Source organism: Giraffa tippelskirchi, chromosome 3 (genome assembly GCF_054371585.1).
Source record: "Giraffa tippelskirchi isolate mGirTip1 chromosome 3, T2T-mGirTip1v1.2.pri, whole genome shotgun sequence".
Classification (NCBI taxonomy): Eukaryota; Metazoa; Chordata; class Mammalia; order Artiodactyla; family Giraffidae; genus Giraffa; species Giraffa tippelskirchi.
The window spans coordinates 52772312-52785522 of NC_137277.1; the positions used below are offsets into that span (position 1 = coordinate 52772312).

General features: G+C 34.5%; 1 protein-coding gene across 15 annotated transcripts in view; it reads left to right on the forward strand.

Moving 5' to 3' along the window:
• The window catches only part of TRIM37 (tripartite motif containing 37), a 163197-nt gene that overhangs the window by 4068 nt on the left and 145918 nt on the right, over positions 1-13211 (forward strand). For all 15 annotated transcript variants that reach the window (XR_014080740.1, XM_081585198.1, XM_081585201.1 and 12 more), the window contains exons 3-8: positions 6570-6610; positions 8139-8255; positions 9280-9367; positions 10431-10553; positions 12061-12184; positions 13017-13084. Coding sequence is in view for 14 of the 15 variants with exons in the window: in XM_081585198.1 (XP_081441324.1) it covers positions 6570-6610; positions 8139-8255; positions 9280-9367; positions 10431-10553; positions 12061-12184; positions 13017-13084 (561 nt within the window). In the remaining variant the exon portion in view is untranslated. The remainder of the gene's footprint in view (positions 1-6569; positions 6611-8138; positions 8256-9279; positions 9368-10430; positions 10554-12060; positions 12185-13016; positions 13085-13211) is intronic.

Genomic DNA, 13211 nt, shown 5'->3' on the forward strand with positions numbered 1-13211 from the left:
TTATTTTCTCAAGTTGACTCTCTTGAACTTTTTTCTTTGTTTCTTCTTTTCTACCAGTACCTCAGACTCGAAACTTCTTGACACCAGTGATTTATAAGTTATTATCTCCTAGTGTCATTTATATTTGTCCTGCCTTTCCATTCTTTTTATTACCATCCTAATAGAGAGTTGCAGATACTTATTACCTCATGCTTCGATAATTACAATTACCATCTAACTGAGCTGTCTTAAGTGTTTAATCTGTAGTCCATTTTGTATCCTGCTGCTGTGTTGATGTTTTCCAGTAATGCCGTTCTTTTTTTTTCTCCCAGCAGCCTCAGATTTATTGCCTGAAGGATAAAGTCCAAGAACATTAACCTTGTATTCAGACCATCTGGATAATCTGGTTCTAACCTTTTTCTTAGAGTTGTCTTGGTTCCCAAGTACACCATCCATTTGTTCATTCATTCAACAGCTATTAATTGTATGCCTAGTTGGAGTTAGGCATTGACTGCTCAAGGAGTTGGCTTGTTTCCTAGTTAGGATATATACAAAAAAGTAAATAGCTATGTTAGATATCCCTCATAGCATAAAGAAAAGTGAAATTGGTTAAGGGTTTAGAGTAGGGACTTTGAGAGTGCACAGGCAGGCTGGTAGCTACTTTAGGTAGGGTAATCTGAGAATGTCTCTGAGTATATGACATTTGAGCAGAGACAAGGATGAAATGGAAGAGTGATGAAAATATCTGGAAAAGAAGGTAGCAGGCAGAGAAATCAGAAGGGGCAAAGGCCTTGAGAAAGAAATAAGTTTAGTGTGCTGAGAAATAGCAAAGAAACCAGTGTGGTTGGAGCAGAATGGACAGAGGGAGAGAGGGAAAGGAAATGAGCCTTGGTAAAGACCTTGGATTTTATTTAAAGTGTGCCGCTATCCATTGAAAGCTTTTGAGTGACTTGAAGTAGTTGATGCTCTGAAAGCTTTCACTCAGGCTACTGTGTGGAAAGGAGACTGTTGGCAGATGGTTGAGAGACTGAAGTGAACAGTCAGGATGGGCTTTATTAATGAAAGGTGCATGGTGGTTTAGACCGGGATGCGAACACCAAAGGTGGTGAAAAATAGGGCTTTTCTGTTGTTTTGAAGGTAGAATCAGTGGGTTCTCATACAGATGGGATGTGAGGAAAGTTTTTTACAGCATCTGAATGAATGGTTTTCCATTCTGAAGCAGAAAAAACGGGGAGGAACAGATTTGGCTAGGCTATAAAAGTTGTGGGTTTTTTTTTTTTTAAACTTCTTAATTGTTTCAGTAACAGTACAAAAACATTGTTTTTGCTAGTGAGAGCGATATAACTAAATATAGTTCTGTCTTAAACCAATTTATGGCCATGATAATACTGTTCAAAATTTTGGACTAGTTCAGTTTATTACAATACTTGTATTTTTTAAATCTTAAAAAAAATTGAGTTAGAATTCACATGCCATAAAATTCACCCTTTTAATGTATAAATAAAGTTTTTCTTTTAGTATGTCAAGTTTGAGTTGGTTATTATACATTTAATTGGAGATGTTGACAGTTGGAAGTATGAATCTGGATTTGAGGAATGGATTGAATTATTAGCATAGAGTTAATATTTAAAGGCAGGGGACTAGATGAGATCACCAGATTACTTCCTATGGGAAGAGATTTTTAGGTCTGAACTCTGGGTCACTCAACGTTCAAATGTTAGGAGGAGGATTCAGCAGAGTATATTAAGAAGGAGGCAGGAGTGAGACATCACAGAATTTAGATGAGAAACATGTTTCAAAAAGGAGCGATTTAGCCGTGTCATATTGTTGTAGCCTGGGAACTGACTGTTGGATTTGAGAATAAGTAGGTTTTTGATGACCCTAATAAGTAGTTTCAGGGGAACAGTGGGGGAAAATTTGATGTCAGAGTGGGAGGAGAAAGAGACAGCGAATATAAAAACTGTCAGAGAATCTTACTGTAAAGGGGAGAAATAAGGCAATGAATTGAAGGGGGATGTTGAGAGTCATCTTTTAGGAGAAGGTTTTTAATCTTGCTGGGACTAAACCAGTAGAGAATAATGATACTAGAGAGACGAGGATAATTACAGAAGCAAAGTCCTTGAGATGTTGAGAACTCCACACAACCGAGTTGTAATATTGTTTATTTGAATGCCTTCCCTTCTTTTCCATCCCGTCTTTGTTCATTTGTCCACAGAACTTGAACTATTTCTGACAGCCCAGATACTTGTGTCATTTTAACAAACTAATGGTCAGATGCATGAATAGACTTGTCTGAAGTCACCTGGTAGTTGGTGACAGACTGAGAGTAAACTTCCTCCCAGGCCAGCACTCTACCTAGGACTATCTGATGCCTCCACACATGTACCAAAAGTCCGGAACATTGGCTGTGTTTTCATTTTTCTCATTGAACTCAATTGATTTTTTCTCAATGTCTGTTTCTATTTTGTATTTTCTCCCATTTTTTTTTTTACTGACATCTTTCTCATCTAATTTTTAAAATTTAGTTTTAATCCCTTCTTGATTTTCAGCATTGGTAGCAATTCATTTGCCTATAATTATTGACTTTGTTTTTCATTTTTTCAGTCTTTTAAAATTAGGTATATTTGACATACAGTAAACTGCACATATTTAAAATATACAATTTGATAAGTTTTGTCAGATGTTTACATTGAAAAGCCATCCCTGCAATCAAGATAATGAATATGTCTGTAATCCCCCAAAACTTCTTTTTGCCTCTTGGTAATGCCTCCCTTTGCTTGTTTTGTTCTCAAGCAACCAGGAATCTGCTTTCTATCACTTTAGATAAGTTTGCATTTTCTAGGATTTTATACAAATGGAGCCTTACAATATGTACTCTTAAGAGTTTGGCTTTTTTCACTCAGCAGAAATTATTTTGAGATTCATCTGTGGTGTTTTAACAGTACTATTGCTTTTTATTTCTGCAAAGTAGCATTCCACTGAATGCATAGCCATAATTTGTTTATCCATTCACGTATTGATGGACATAAGAGTTGCTTCTAGTTTTTGGTGTTTACAAAGAAAACTTCTATGAATATTTGTATACAAGTCCTTGAATGGACTTAAGCTTTCTTTTTTCTTCGGTAAATAGAAATGAAACGGCTCAATCGTATGGTAGGTGCATGTTTAACAAGTTGTCAGACTCTTTTCTAAAATAGCTGTATCATTTTACATTCTTACCGGCAGTGTATGAGTTCCAGATCTTCCATGTTAATGCCAACACTTGGTATGTTCAGTCTTGAATTTTAGCCATTCTTACAGGTACATAGTAGTAACTCAACTTTTCCCTTGAGATCAAGAAAAAGACAAGGATGTGTACTTCTATTACTTTGGACCATTTTACTCTCCCCAAACCCCTCGTAACCACTATTCCTTCTTCTTTGGAATCTGGCTAGTCTAAGTACTTCATATAAATGGAATCAAAGAATATCTCTTCCTTGCTGTTTATCTCTCGGCTCTCTATTCTGTTTCATTGTCCTTACATCAGTACCAAACTGTTTTGATTTACCGTAACTTTGTAGTAAACATTGAAATCAGGAAATGTGAGTCCTCTTAACTTTGTGAAAAGTTTTCAGTTTTTTACTGTGGAGTATCATGTTTGCTCTGGGTTTTTTATGTATTGTTGTTCAGTCGCTCAGTAGTGTCCAACTCTTTACGACCCCATAGACTGCAGCACGCCAGGCTTCCCTATCCTTCACTCTCTCCCATTATTTGCTCAAACTCATGTCCATTGAGTTGATGCCATCCAACCATCTCATCCTCTTTTGCCCCCTTTTCATCCTCCCCTCAATCTTTCCCACCATCAGAGCCTTTTCCAATGAGTTGGCTCTTCACAGCAGGTGGCCAGAGTATTGGAGCTTCAGCTTCAGTCCTTCCAATGAATATTCAGGGTTGATTTCCTTTATGATTGACTGGTTTGATCTCCAAGGGACTCTCAAGAGTCTTCCCCATCACCACAGCTCAAAAGCATCCATTTTTCAGTGTTCAGATGAAGCTAGAGAGGTGTGGGCTGAGACTACCTCTGGAGGAGTGCTATGACTTTAGCAGAGCATTGTTTGAGGGAAAGAAACGTGACCTAAATCTGGCTTTGCTCAGGGACCAAAGAAATAATGTTCAAGTTTATTAAGAATGGAATCCTTTTCCATCTGTTTTCTTTTTCTTACAGCTTTATTTTCTGTTCTGCAAAGTAGATTTTCCCCCTATTTATCTTCTGTTGTTCTTCAAGGATTCCTTGGGAATTTTATTTTTTTATTTTTTTATTTTATTTTATTTTTTTTTAATAAATTTATTTATTTTAGTTGGGGGCTAATTACTTTACAATATTGTAATAGTTTTTGCCATACATTGACATGAATCAGCCATGGGTTTACATGTGTTCCCCTTCCTGGACCCCCCACCCACCTCCCTCCCCATCCCATCCCTCTGGGTCATCCCATTGCCCCGGCCCTGAGCCCTTGTCTCATGCATCGAACATGGAATGGTGTTCTTTTTCACATATGATAATATACATGTTTCAATGCTATTCTCCCAGAACGTCCCACCCTCACCTTCTCCCTCAGAGTCCATAAAATTGTTCTATGCATCTGTGTCTCTTATTCTGTCTCGCATATAGGGTTATCATTACCATCTTTCAAATTCCATATATATGCATTAGTATACTGTATTGTTGTTTTTCTTTCTGGCTTACTTCACTCTGTATAATGGGCTCCAGTTTCATCCATCTCAGTAGAACCGATTCAAATGTATTTTTTTAATGGCTGAGTAATATTCCATTGTGTATATGTACCACAGCTTCCTTATCCATTCGTCTGCTGATGGACATCTAGGTTGCTTCCCTGTCCTGGCTATTGTAAACAGTGCTGCGATGAACATTGGGGTACACGCGTCTCTTTCAATTCTGGTTTCCTCGGTGTATATGCCCAGCAGTGGGATTGCTGGGTCATATGGCAATTCTATTCCCAGTTTTTTAAGGAATCTCCACACTGTTCTCCATAGTAGCTGTACTAGTTTGCATTCCCACCAACAGTGTAAGAGGGTTCCCTTTTCTCCACACCCTCTCCAGCATTTATTGCTTGTAGACTTTTGGATAGCAGCCATTCTGACTGGTGTGAAATGATACCTCATTGTGGTTTTGATTTGCATTTCTCTAATAATGAGTGATGTTGAGCATCTTTTCATGTGTTTGTTAGCCATCTTTCTGTCTTCTTTGGAGAAATGTCTGTTTAGTTCTTTGGCCCATTTTTTGATTGGGTAGTTTATTTTTCTGGAATTCAGCTGCAGAAGTTGCTTGTATATTTTTGAGGTTAATTGTTTGTCTGTTGCTTCGTTTGCTATTATTTTCTCCCATTCTGAAGGCTGTCTTTTCACCTTGCTTATAGTTTCCTTTGTTGTGCAAAAGCTTTTAATTTTAATTAGGTCCCATTTGTTTATTTTTGCTTTTATTTCCAATATTCTGGGAGGTGGGTCATGGAGGATCCTGCTGTGATTTATGTCGGAGAGTGTTTTGCCTATGTTTTCCTCTAGGAGTTTTATAGTTTCTCTGGTCTTACGTTTAGATCTTTAATCCATTTTGAGTTTATTTTTGTGTACGGTGTTAGGAAGTGTTCTAGTTTCATTCCTTGGGATTTTTATTTCCTTGGGATTAATTCCTTGGGATTCATTCCTTGGGATTAAAATTTCCTTGGGAATTTTATTTGAGTTATTTGACGTTATTAAAAAACTTAGGTTCTTTCATAGAAACAGGAAGGAATAATCAGAAATAGCTGATTATTAGGGAGTACATAGCTATTGGATTATATATTTATTTACCTCAGAACCTATTAACCAGGTAATTAAAACAAAATATTTAACCATGAAGCTATTGTTTTTGGAAATGTATTCAGGAAATCTTAGCATCTTCTTTGTAGATGGTGTAAAACTGCTCCCTCTCCAGTAATAACTAAAATGGTTATAGTAATAGAATTTGAGGTTTAGTAGAGGTATTCTCTTATAAAACCTTTTTATAATTATGAGGAAACCAGGATATGTAGATGTTCAAGTTGTTGAATATAGAACTCTTAAGACAGAGTTTTGCTATATTATTTATTTTATGTTTTTCTAATTTTATATCCATAATGCATATACTTTACTATTAGTTTGCTTTTCAAAAAGGAATTTAGTAGTACCTTAAAGTTCCTTGGAGATTTTATGATGAGTCAGTTAGAAGTAAATCATCATAGTGCCTTGTTTTGGGGTGTGGAAGTGACAGTATTGTTATTATTTTTGTGGAGATTATTTTATCTTCCCTGTGAGATCCAGAGTCCTTGGATCACTATCTTTTCCTATGAGAGAATAGCTTCTTAATAATTATTTTGGGATGAGTTCTGTCCCTTTGAAAATTTATTCTTGTCATGATGATAATGAGGAGACAGATTGCTTGCTATTCTGTAAGTATCTCTATAATTAATGCAGACACTAGAGAGGTAAACTCATTAATTTTGGTATGTAAGTACTCAATATGTACAAATTAATGGTGTTTCTGCAATCAAAATCTAATTCTTTTGCCTCCTTAGCGCTGGCTGACAGAGCAAAGAGCCCAATGTCCTCATTGCCGGTAAGCATTTTACTATGATTGTGAATTTGGAAAATAGTAAGGTGATGGGGTCAGAGTGTGCCCTAATACTCATAAAGTTCTTTCTTCAATCTGCTACATGTCTTCTCTTTTTGAATACAGTTGAAAAAAATATAAGCAGTCTTTCTCTCTGAAGAAGTGCAGACTGATTTATCTGACATAGAATTATATAGAATATATTACATTGTTTACCTTCTTTTGGAAAATCATCGTGTAACTTCTAAACTTGCCTTTTGTAACTACAAAAAATAATAAAGCTTCTGTTAAAAAATGCATAGATGAATAAAAAGGCTTCTGATTCTGATGCTCCCCATCCAATCTTTTAGTGAATTAACACTTTGAGAAGAAATTGTTAGGTTTGGTTTGTTTGTTTGTTCTTTTAGACATCTTTCTATGTATACTGATATGTGTACATAATAATTTTTTCTTAAAACACAAAAATGATATATTATTTTGCTGTTTGCTTCTTTCTTCCATGTAAAATATAGTGGTGCCTTTATTGATGGTATGTATACATATGTCATTTAAAATCAATGTTTGAATAATAATCCATTGTAAGATTATACATTTATTTGTGCTTATACTGGAAGACATTTAGGTTGTTTCCATTTTTGGTTATTTCAAATGATGCCAGATTCCATTGAAGGAAAAGGCTTTTTACCATTTTATGTTCCTAATAATAGATATTGAAAGTACCTTTTCATCACATCCTTGCTAACACTGAGTATTACCAATCTTTTTTTCTTTTTTGTTATTCTGCTAAGTGAAAAATGGAATCTTGTTTTTAATATGCTTCTTTAAAAAATGATTGGAACTGAGCATCTATTAACATTTTTAGCCATTTAAAATTTATTTTTTTCTTAAACTGTCTCTTTTTCTATCTTTTGCCCATTTTTCTTCAAGTATTGTTTGCATTTTTCCTATTAACTTTTAAGAAGATCAGGACTATCAAATAGAACTTTCCATGTGATGGCAATGTTCTCTAGTGTTGCTGTCAAATGTGGTAATTGAGCACTTAAAATAAGTCTAGTGTAACTATGTAATGAAATTTTTAAAATTAATTTGAATTCTAATTTAAAGTTGCATATGACTAGTGGCTATCATTTTGGACAATAGAGCTTTTAGGCTAAGGAATTGAGGATTAAATTTGTAATCTAAAATTTTTTTATTCCTTTTTTTAAAAATAAATGGTACATTATTGTAAAAATAGGCTGCAAACCATACTTTTCATTATGTCTTTGTTACTGTTTTGATAGTATGAATATGATTGTGAGCTCTATTTTGAGCAAGGTGTTTATTTTTTCTTGATTGATCATTTTTTTCCAGCTTTGTTGAGATATTAATTGACAAAATTTAAGCTATACAGTTTTGAAAGGATTCCCCCCATTGAGTTAACAGATCTGCCACCTCAGTATTTACCTTTGAAATGTGTTTTAGAAAATGGTCTTAAGTTCCTGAATGAGAGTGTATATATATATATATATATTTTTTTTTTTTTTTTTTTCTCCAGTGCTCCACTCCAGTTACGAGAACTAGTAAACTGTCGTTGGGCAGAAGAAGTAACACAACAACTTGATACTCTTCAACTCTGCAGTCTCACCAAACATGAAGAAAATGAAAAGGACAAGTATGTCCTCAGTTTCTTTGTCCAGATGTTTCATAGATTGTGCTACATGCCTTTTTAAATGACATTATTGAAAGATTCCTGTAAGTTTCACAGGTGAACACTAAGACAGTTTTCTTCTGGTGTGGGTATCTCTGTTTGGAAAGACCCTCTGACAAGCAGGGGCTGCTCTCTAGTTGCAGCACACAGGCTTCTCATTGTGTTGGCTTCTCTGCTGTGGAGCAGGGCTCTAGGGTGCGCGGCCTCAGTAGTTGCCACTTATGGGCTCTAGAGCTCGGGCTTGGTAGTTGTGCACCGGCTTAGTTGCTTCACAGCATGTGGAATCCTCTCAGATCAGGGATTAAACCTTTGTTCCCTGCACTGGCAGGTGATTCCTATCCACTGTACCACTCGGAAAGTCCTTTTTTTTATGATGGCCATGCTAATCAGTGTGAGGTAATATTGTGGTTTTGATTTGCATTTACCTTATGAGGATGTTGAGCATCTTTACATATCCATTTGGCTATTTCTGTATATTCTTTGGAGAAGTTTTTGTTTTGTATTTTGCCCATATTTTAATTGCTTTTGTTTGTTTGCTTGGCTAGTGCTAAGTCGCTGCAGTCATGTCTGACTCCTTGCAACCCCGTGGACTGTAGCCCACCAGGCTCCTCTGTCCATGGGATTCTCCAGGCAAGAATACTGGAGTGGGTTGCCGTGCCTTTCTCCTGCTTGGCTAGGGTATTTGTTTAATTTTAGGAATTCTTTATATAATTTGGATAGTAACCCCTTATCAGATACAGAATTTGCGGCTATTTTCTCTCACTCCATAGGTTGCTCTTTTACTCTGTTTATTGTGTCATTTGATGTACAGAGTTTAATTTGATGTAGTCTTAATTTACACAAAAACCATGGGAGTTCATTCTATATTTCCTGAGATGTAGTCATTTAGAATTGACTGACTTATTTGCCCAAACTTAGGTATTTGTTGTGGTAACTATGTTCCAATTTTAATTAATTTATAACTGTATTTTTTTTCTATAACCTATAGGTGTGAAAATCACCATGAAAAACTTAGTGTATTTTGCTGGACTTGTAAGAAGTGTATCTGCCACCAGTGTGCACTTTGGGGAGGAATGGTAAGAGGAACAAAATCAACATATTATTTTTAGTTAGAGTCTTGAAACAACTGACATTTCTGTTTGATTTAGAAAATAATATCATTTTACTCTTTATCGAATGAAAATTGAATATATCTGCTTCATAGCTGAATGTATTGTATCTTTTGTTATTCCAGAAAATTTTCTTTTGTGAGAGATTTTGGTGTATAATGTGCATTCCTTACATAAATATTTTAATTGAAAAACTGTAAAATGTATATTTATTTACAAATCTTCTGCTGTAGGATCAAGGTCTTTTCCTTAATCTGATACCCTGGTCAGTTGATCTGATATCCTGGCTGTGATTTCCATTCTAGTTTCTTTAAAATGGAACAACAACTTTATAGGCATTTTTGAAACAATATGAATGTAGACATTTAGATCTTATGATTTTTTTTTTATCTTCTTTTCTCAAGTACCTTTCTGATTTATTCATTTTTGCTAGAGACGGTGGGTTCAGTGATGAACACAACAGATATCAAACAACTAGTTCTATATTCAATTGCTGTTGTGGAAAATATTAGAAATAAGTATACAGTGCTAATGAGAGTGGGTGACCATGGGACCTAACACTGTAAGCCTGAGTTAAGATCCAAAGGAGGAGTAGGAGTTAAGTAGGTGGGGAATTTGGAGAGGGTGGAGGAAAGAGAATTATTTTTGAATAAGGAGTTTCTTTGGCAAAGGGCTGGTGGGAAGAAGTTTGAGGACATGGAAGAAGGCTAGTACTGACCAAGAGAAGAGTAACAAATAAGGTTGTGTCAGGTGGTTTTGGCCATGATTAACGATTTTGTTTCTTTAGTGAGTGAAGATTTCTAGATAAGTAAACATTTTGCTAAAGTCCATCATCTAAAATCTTGAAGGATTTTTTTCTGCATGGGCCAAGTGATTTTAAGCAAACCCTGGCCTATTTTAACAAACAGACAGAAGATAAAATTCACTTGAAATTATTTACCGGTTTAGTAGTATCCGAAGAGTTTTAAGAAAGGAATGTAAATGTAGAGATATATGAAAATGTTCTAAAACTACTTATTAATTTAAATAGCATAGTGGACATACCTTTAAACCTTTGGCGGAAATTTATGAGCAGCATGTTACTAAAGTGAATGAAGAAGTAGCCAAACTTCGTCGACGTCTCATGGAACTGATCAGCTTAGTTCAAGAAGTGGTAAGACTACTACTACTGAAAGATCTTTATTTCTTTTATAGTTTATAATATATGTACATATATTTATTTCTTTTTATTTTTTTGCCACACCATGTGGCACATGGGATCTTAGTTCGCCAGCCAGAGGTACAGCCTTTGTCCCCTGCATTGAAAGAGCATATTCTTAAACCACTGGACCACCAGGGAAGTCCCTGTAATAAAATATATATTTTTTATAATATAGATCAGTCAGATATTGAACTCAAAATTTGAAAATTTGATAAGATGTATTTATAGTTTCTCTCACTAACTTCAAACCAGCTGAAGAACTGCATCCAAATTCCTTGCCTGTTCTGAAGTTGGAGCCAGAGAATTGCCTGTTCTTACACAAAAATAGGGAATCAGTGAATGAGTTCAATGAGCCTATTTGTTACAGAGTCAATTACTGACTTCTGTCAATCAGTATTGACATTTTGTAGTCATTAAGTCATTTATTCTTTGGGAGAGTTTCTGCTACCACAGAATGAACTGTTTCTGATATTCTGAATTAGAACTGCAAAATTGAAAGAGTGATATTTAACACTACTCTTTAGATATTGTATGGGTCAAGAGCTCTGGTGAGTTATTTGCCATTTGTAATAATATTCCTATGGGAAAATGTAATAAGCATCAAACATTTAAGTAGAAGATACACTTTTGGAATTTATTTTGTTTAAAGTTACCTGAATGACAGTTATTAGTGAGATTTGTGGACCATTCCTAACTTAAAGATGTTTTTATTTTACTCATGCAGAAATCAAGATCAAGATTATCATTTTTATAACATTCTTTATACAGAAAATGATGTTTTTGAGTTACATGTATGCTGCACAAATTCATTTTGGACTATAAACAAGTTGGATGTTTTCCATTTGGTTTTTATTTGTCTACCTTTTTTTCTATTGTTTTCTTTTGATGACATTTTAATTTGGGCATTAAAGAAGGTGTTTTGTTGGTAGTTTGACATTCTCACTGCTTTTGCTTATATTAGTAAATATAGGAAAGATTACTTTTTATTTTTGGTGGTATGTGATTTAAAAAACTGTACTATACAGTCTTTACAACCTTATTTTTTTCTTTCTGAGCTTAGTTCTCACATTTAAAACTTTGTAAACTAGAGTAGATACGGTTTTTCAAATTTTTCATTTGTTTTAGGGTGATGGGAACTGACTTTAGTGTACTTTTTGGTTTTGAACAGTGATTTCTTATATGGTTAGGCTTTGTGCTTTGTATCTGTTACCTAAAGCAGTTTTTTGTAATTACATATCTTTTCTGTTAGCTGATAAAATATTATGTACTTTATTATGTTTTAATTGTTTAAAATTTTTTTCTGAGTTTCCTGTTGTATTTGAACAATTAGAAAATGTTATTGGCTTATAGTTTTTAAAGAGGAAATTAAATGACTTTAAGAATTGCAGTGATTATGTTAAAGTCCATTTACTTCTGTTTGAATAATTCAATTAAAAGTTTTTACCTGTTTTTTTTCTAGGAAAGAAATGTAGAAGCTGTAAGAAATGCAAAAGATGAGCGTGTTCGGGAAATTAGAAATGCAGTGGAGATGATGATTGCACGATTAGACACACAACTGAAGAATAAGCTAATAACACTGATGGGTGAGTTTTCTTGTGTACATGGGGCTTTGAACCTCCTTGAGATTCGTCTTAGAAGAGTAAAAGTTGATAAGTTATAGGCTAGGGAGAGATTGCTTTAAAAAAGAATTCTACCTATTAATTGTTCCCTTGTGTCAGTTAACAGTACACCAAATTGATATGATTTCTGCCGACATCATGGGATATGCTTCCAGCTCCTCAGACTTTGTTCTTTACAAAGAAGATGGTCTGATTTGGCAAGCATGCCTGTATTGTTGTCTTTTTTTTTTAATCATGTAAAGCAGTTTCTTTCTTCCTTTGCTATAATAATAATTCATTTATCCCTCCATGTTTCCAGCTTCTTTGAGACTGTTTTCCTCTCTGGGCATTCTTTTTCATAGGTTCCTTTTTATTCAAAGAACATACCTCTTGCTGATATTTAATATACAAATGGTCCACTTACTCCATTCTTCTTTTTAGGCTGCTCTTAAATTTGAGGGGAGGAATTATTTCAGAATGGTTGATCAATTAAATACTTTTATACATCTTTATATTCCTTAAGAAGCAATAACATTAATTTCATTACAGAATATGTTGTCATTATATATTTCTTTGAAGGATTTAATAGAATTACATTGCATTTTGTCTGTTACTGTAGTTAGTGTTGGTTCTGAAATCCTCTTGTCAAAGCTACTATAATTAAAATTCTGGGAAATTTTTGAAGATAGCTGTAATGAAGAAGTTGTTTTGCTTACTTGAGATTGATTTCTTATTATTGAATATGTTCAATGAAAGTTAATTTCAGTTTCAAACCAATAACAAGCCTGAATGTTTGTCTTTTGCTATGTTTAAATAGGTCAGAAGACATCTCTGACACAAGAAACAGAACTGTTGGAATCCTTAGTTCAGGAAGTAGAGCATCAGGTAATGCAGTATTAAATGACACGAGATAAAATTTTTATCCTTTTTTTGTTCATGTATTTGAAAAGTTTTTTGGTTTTGTTGTTTTTTTGACAGTTTATGTAAGGTCAAAGATCTGTGTATCTGTGTG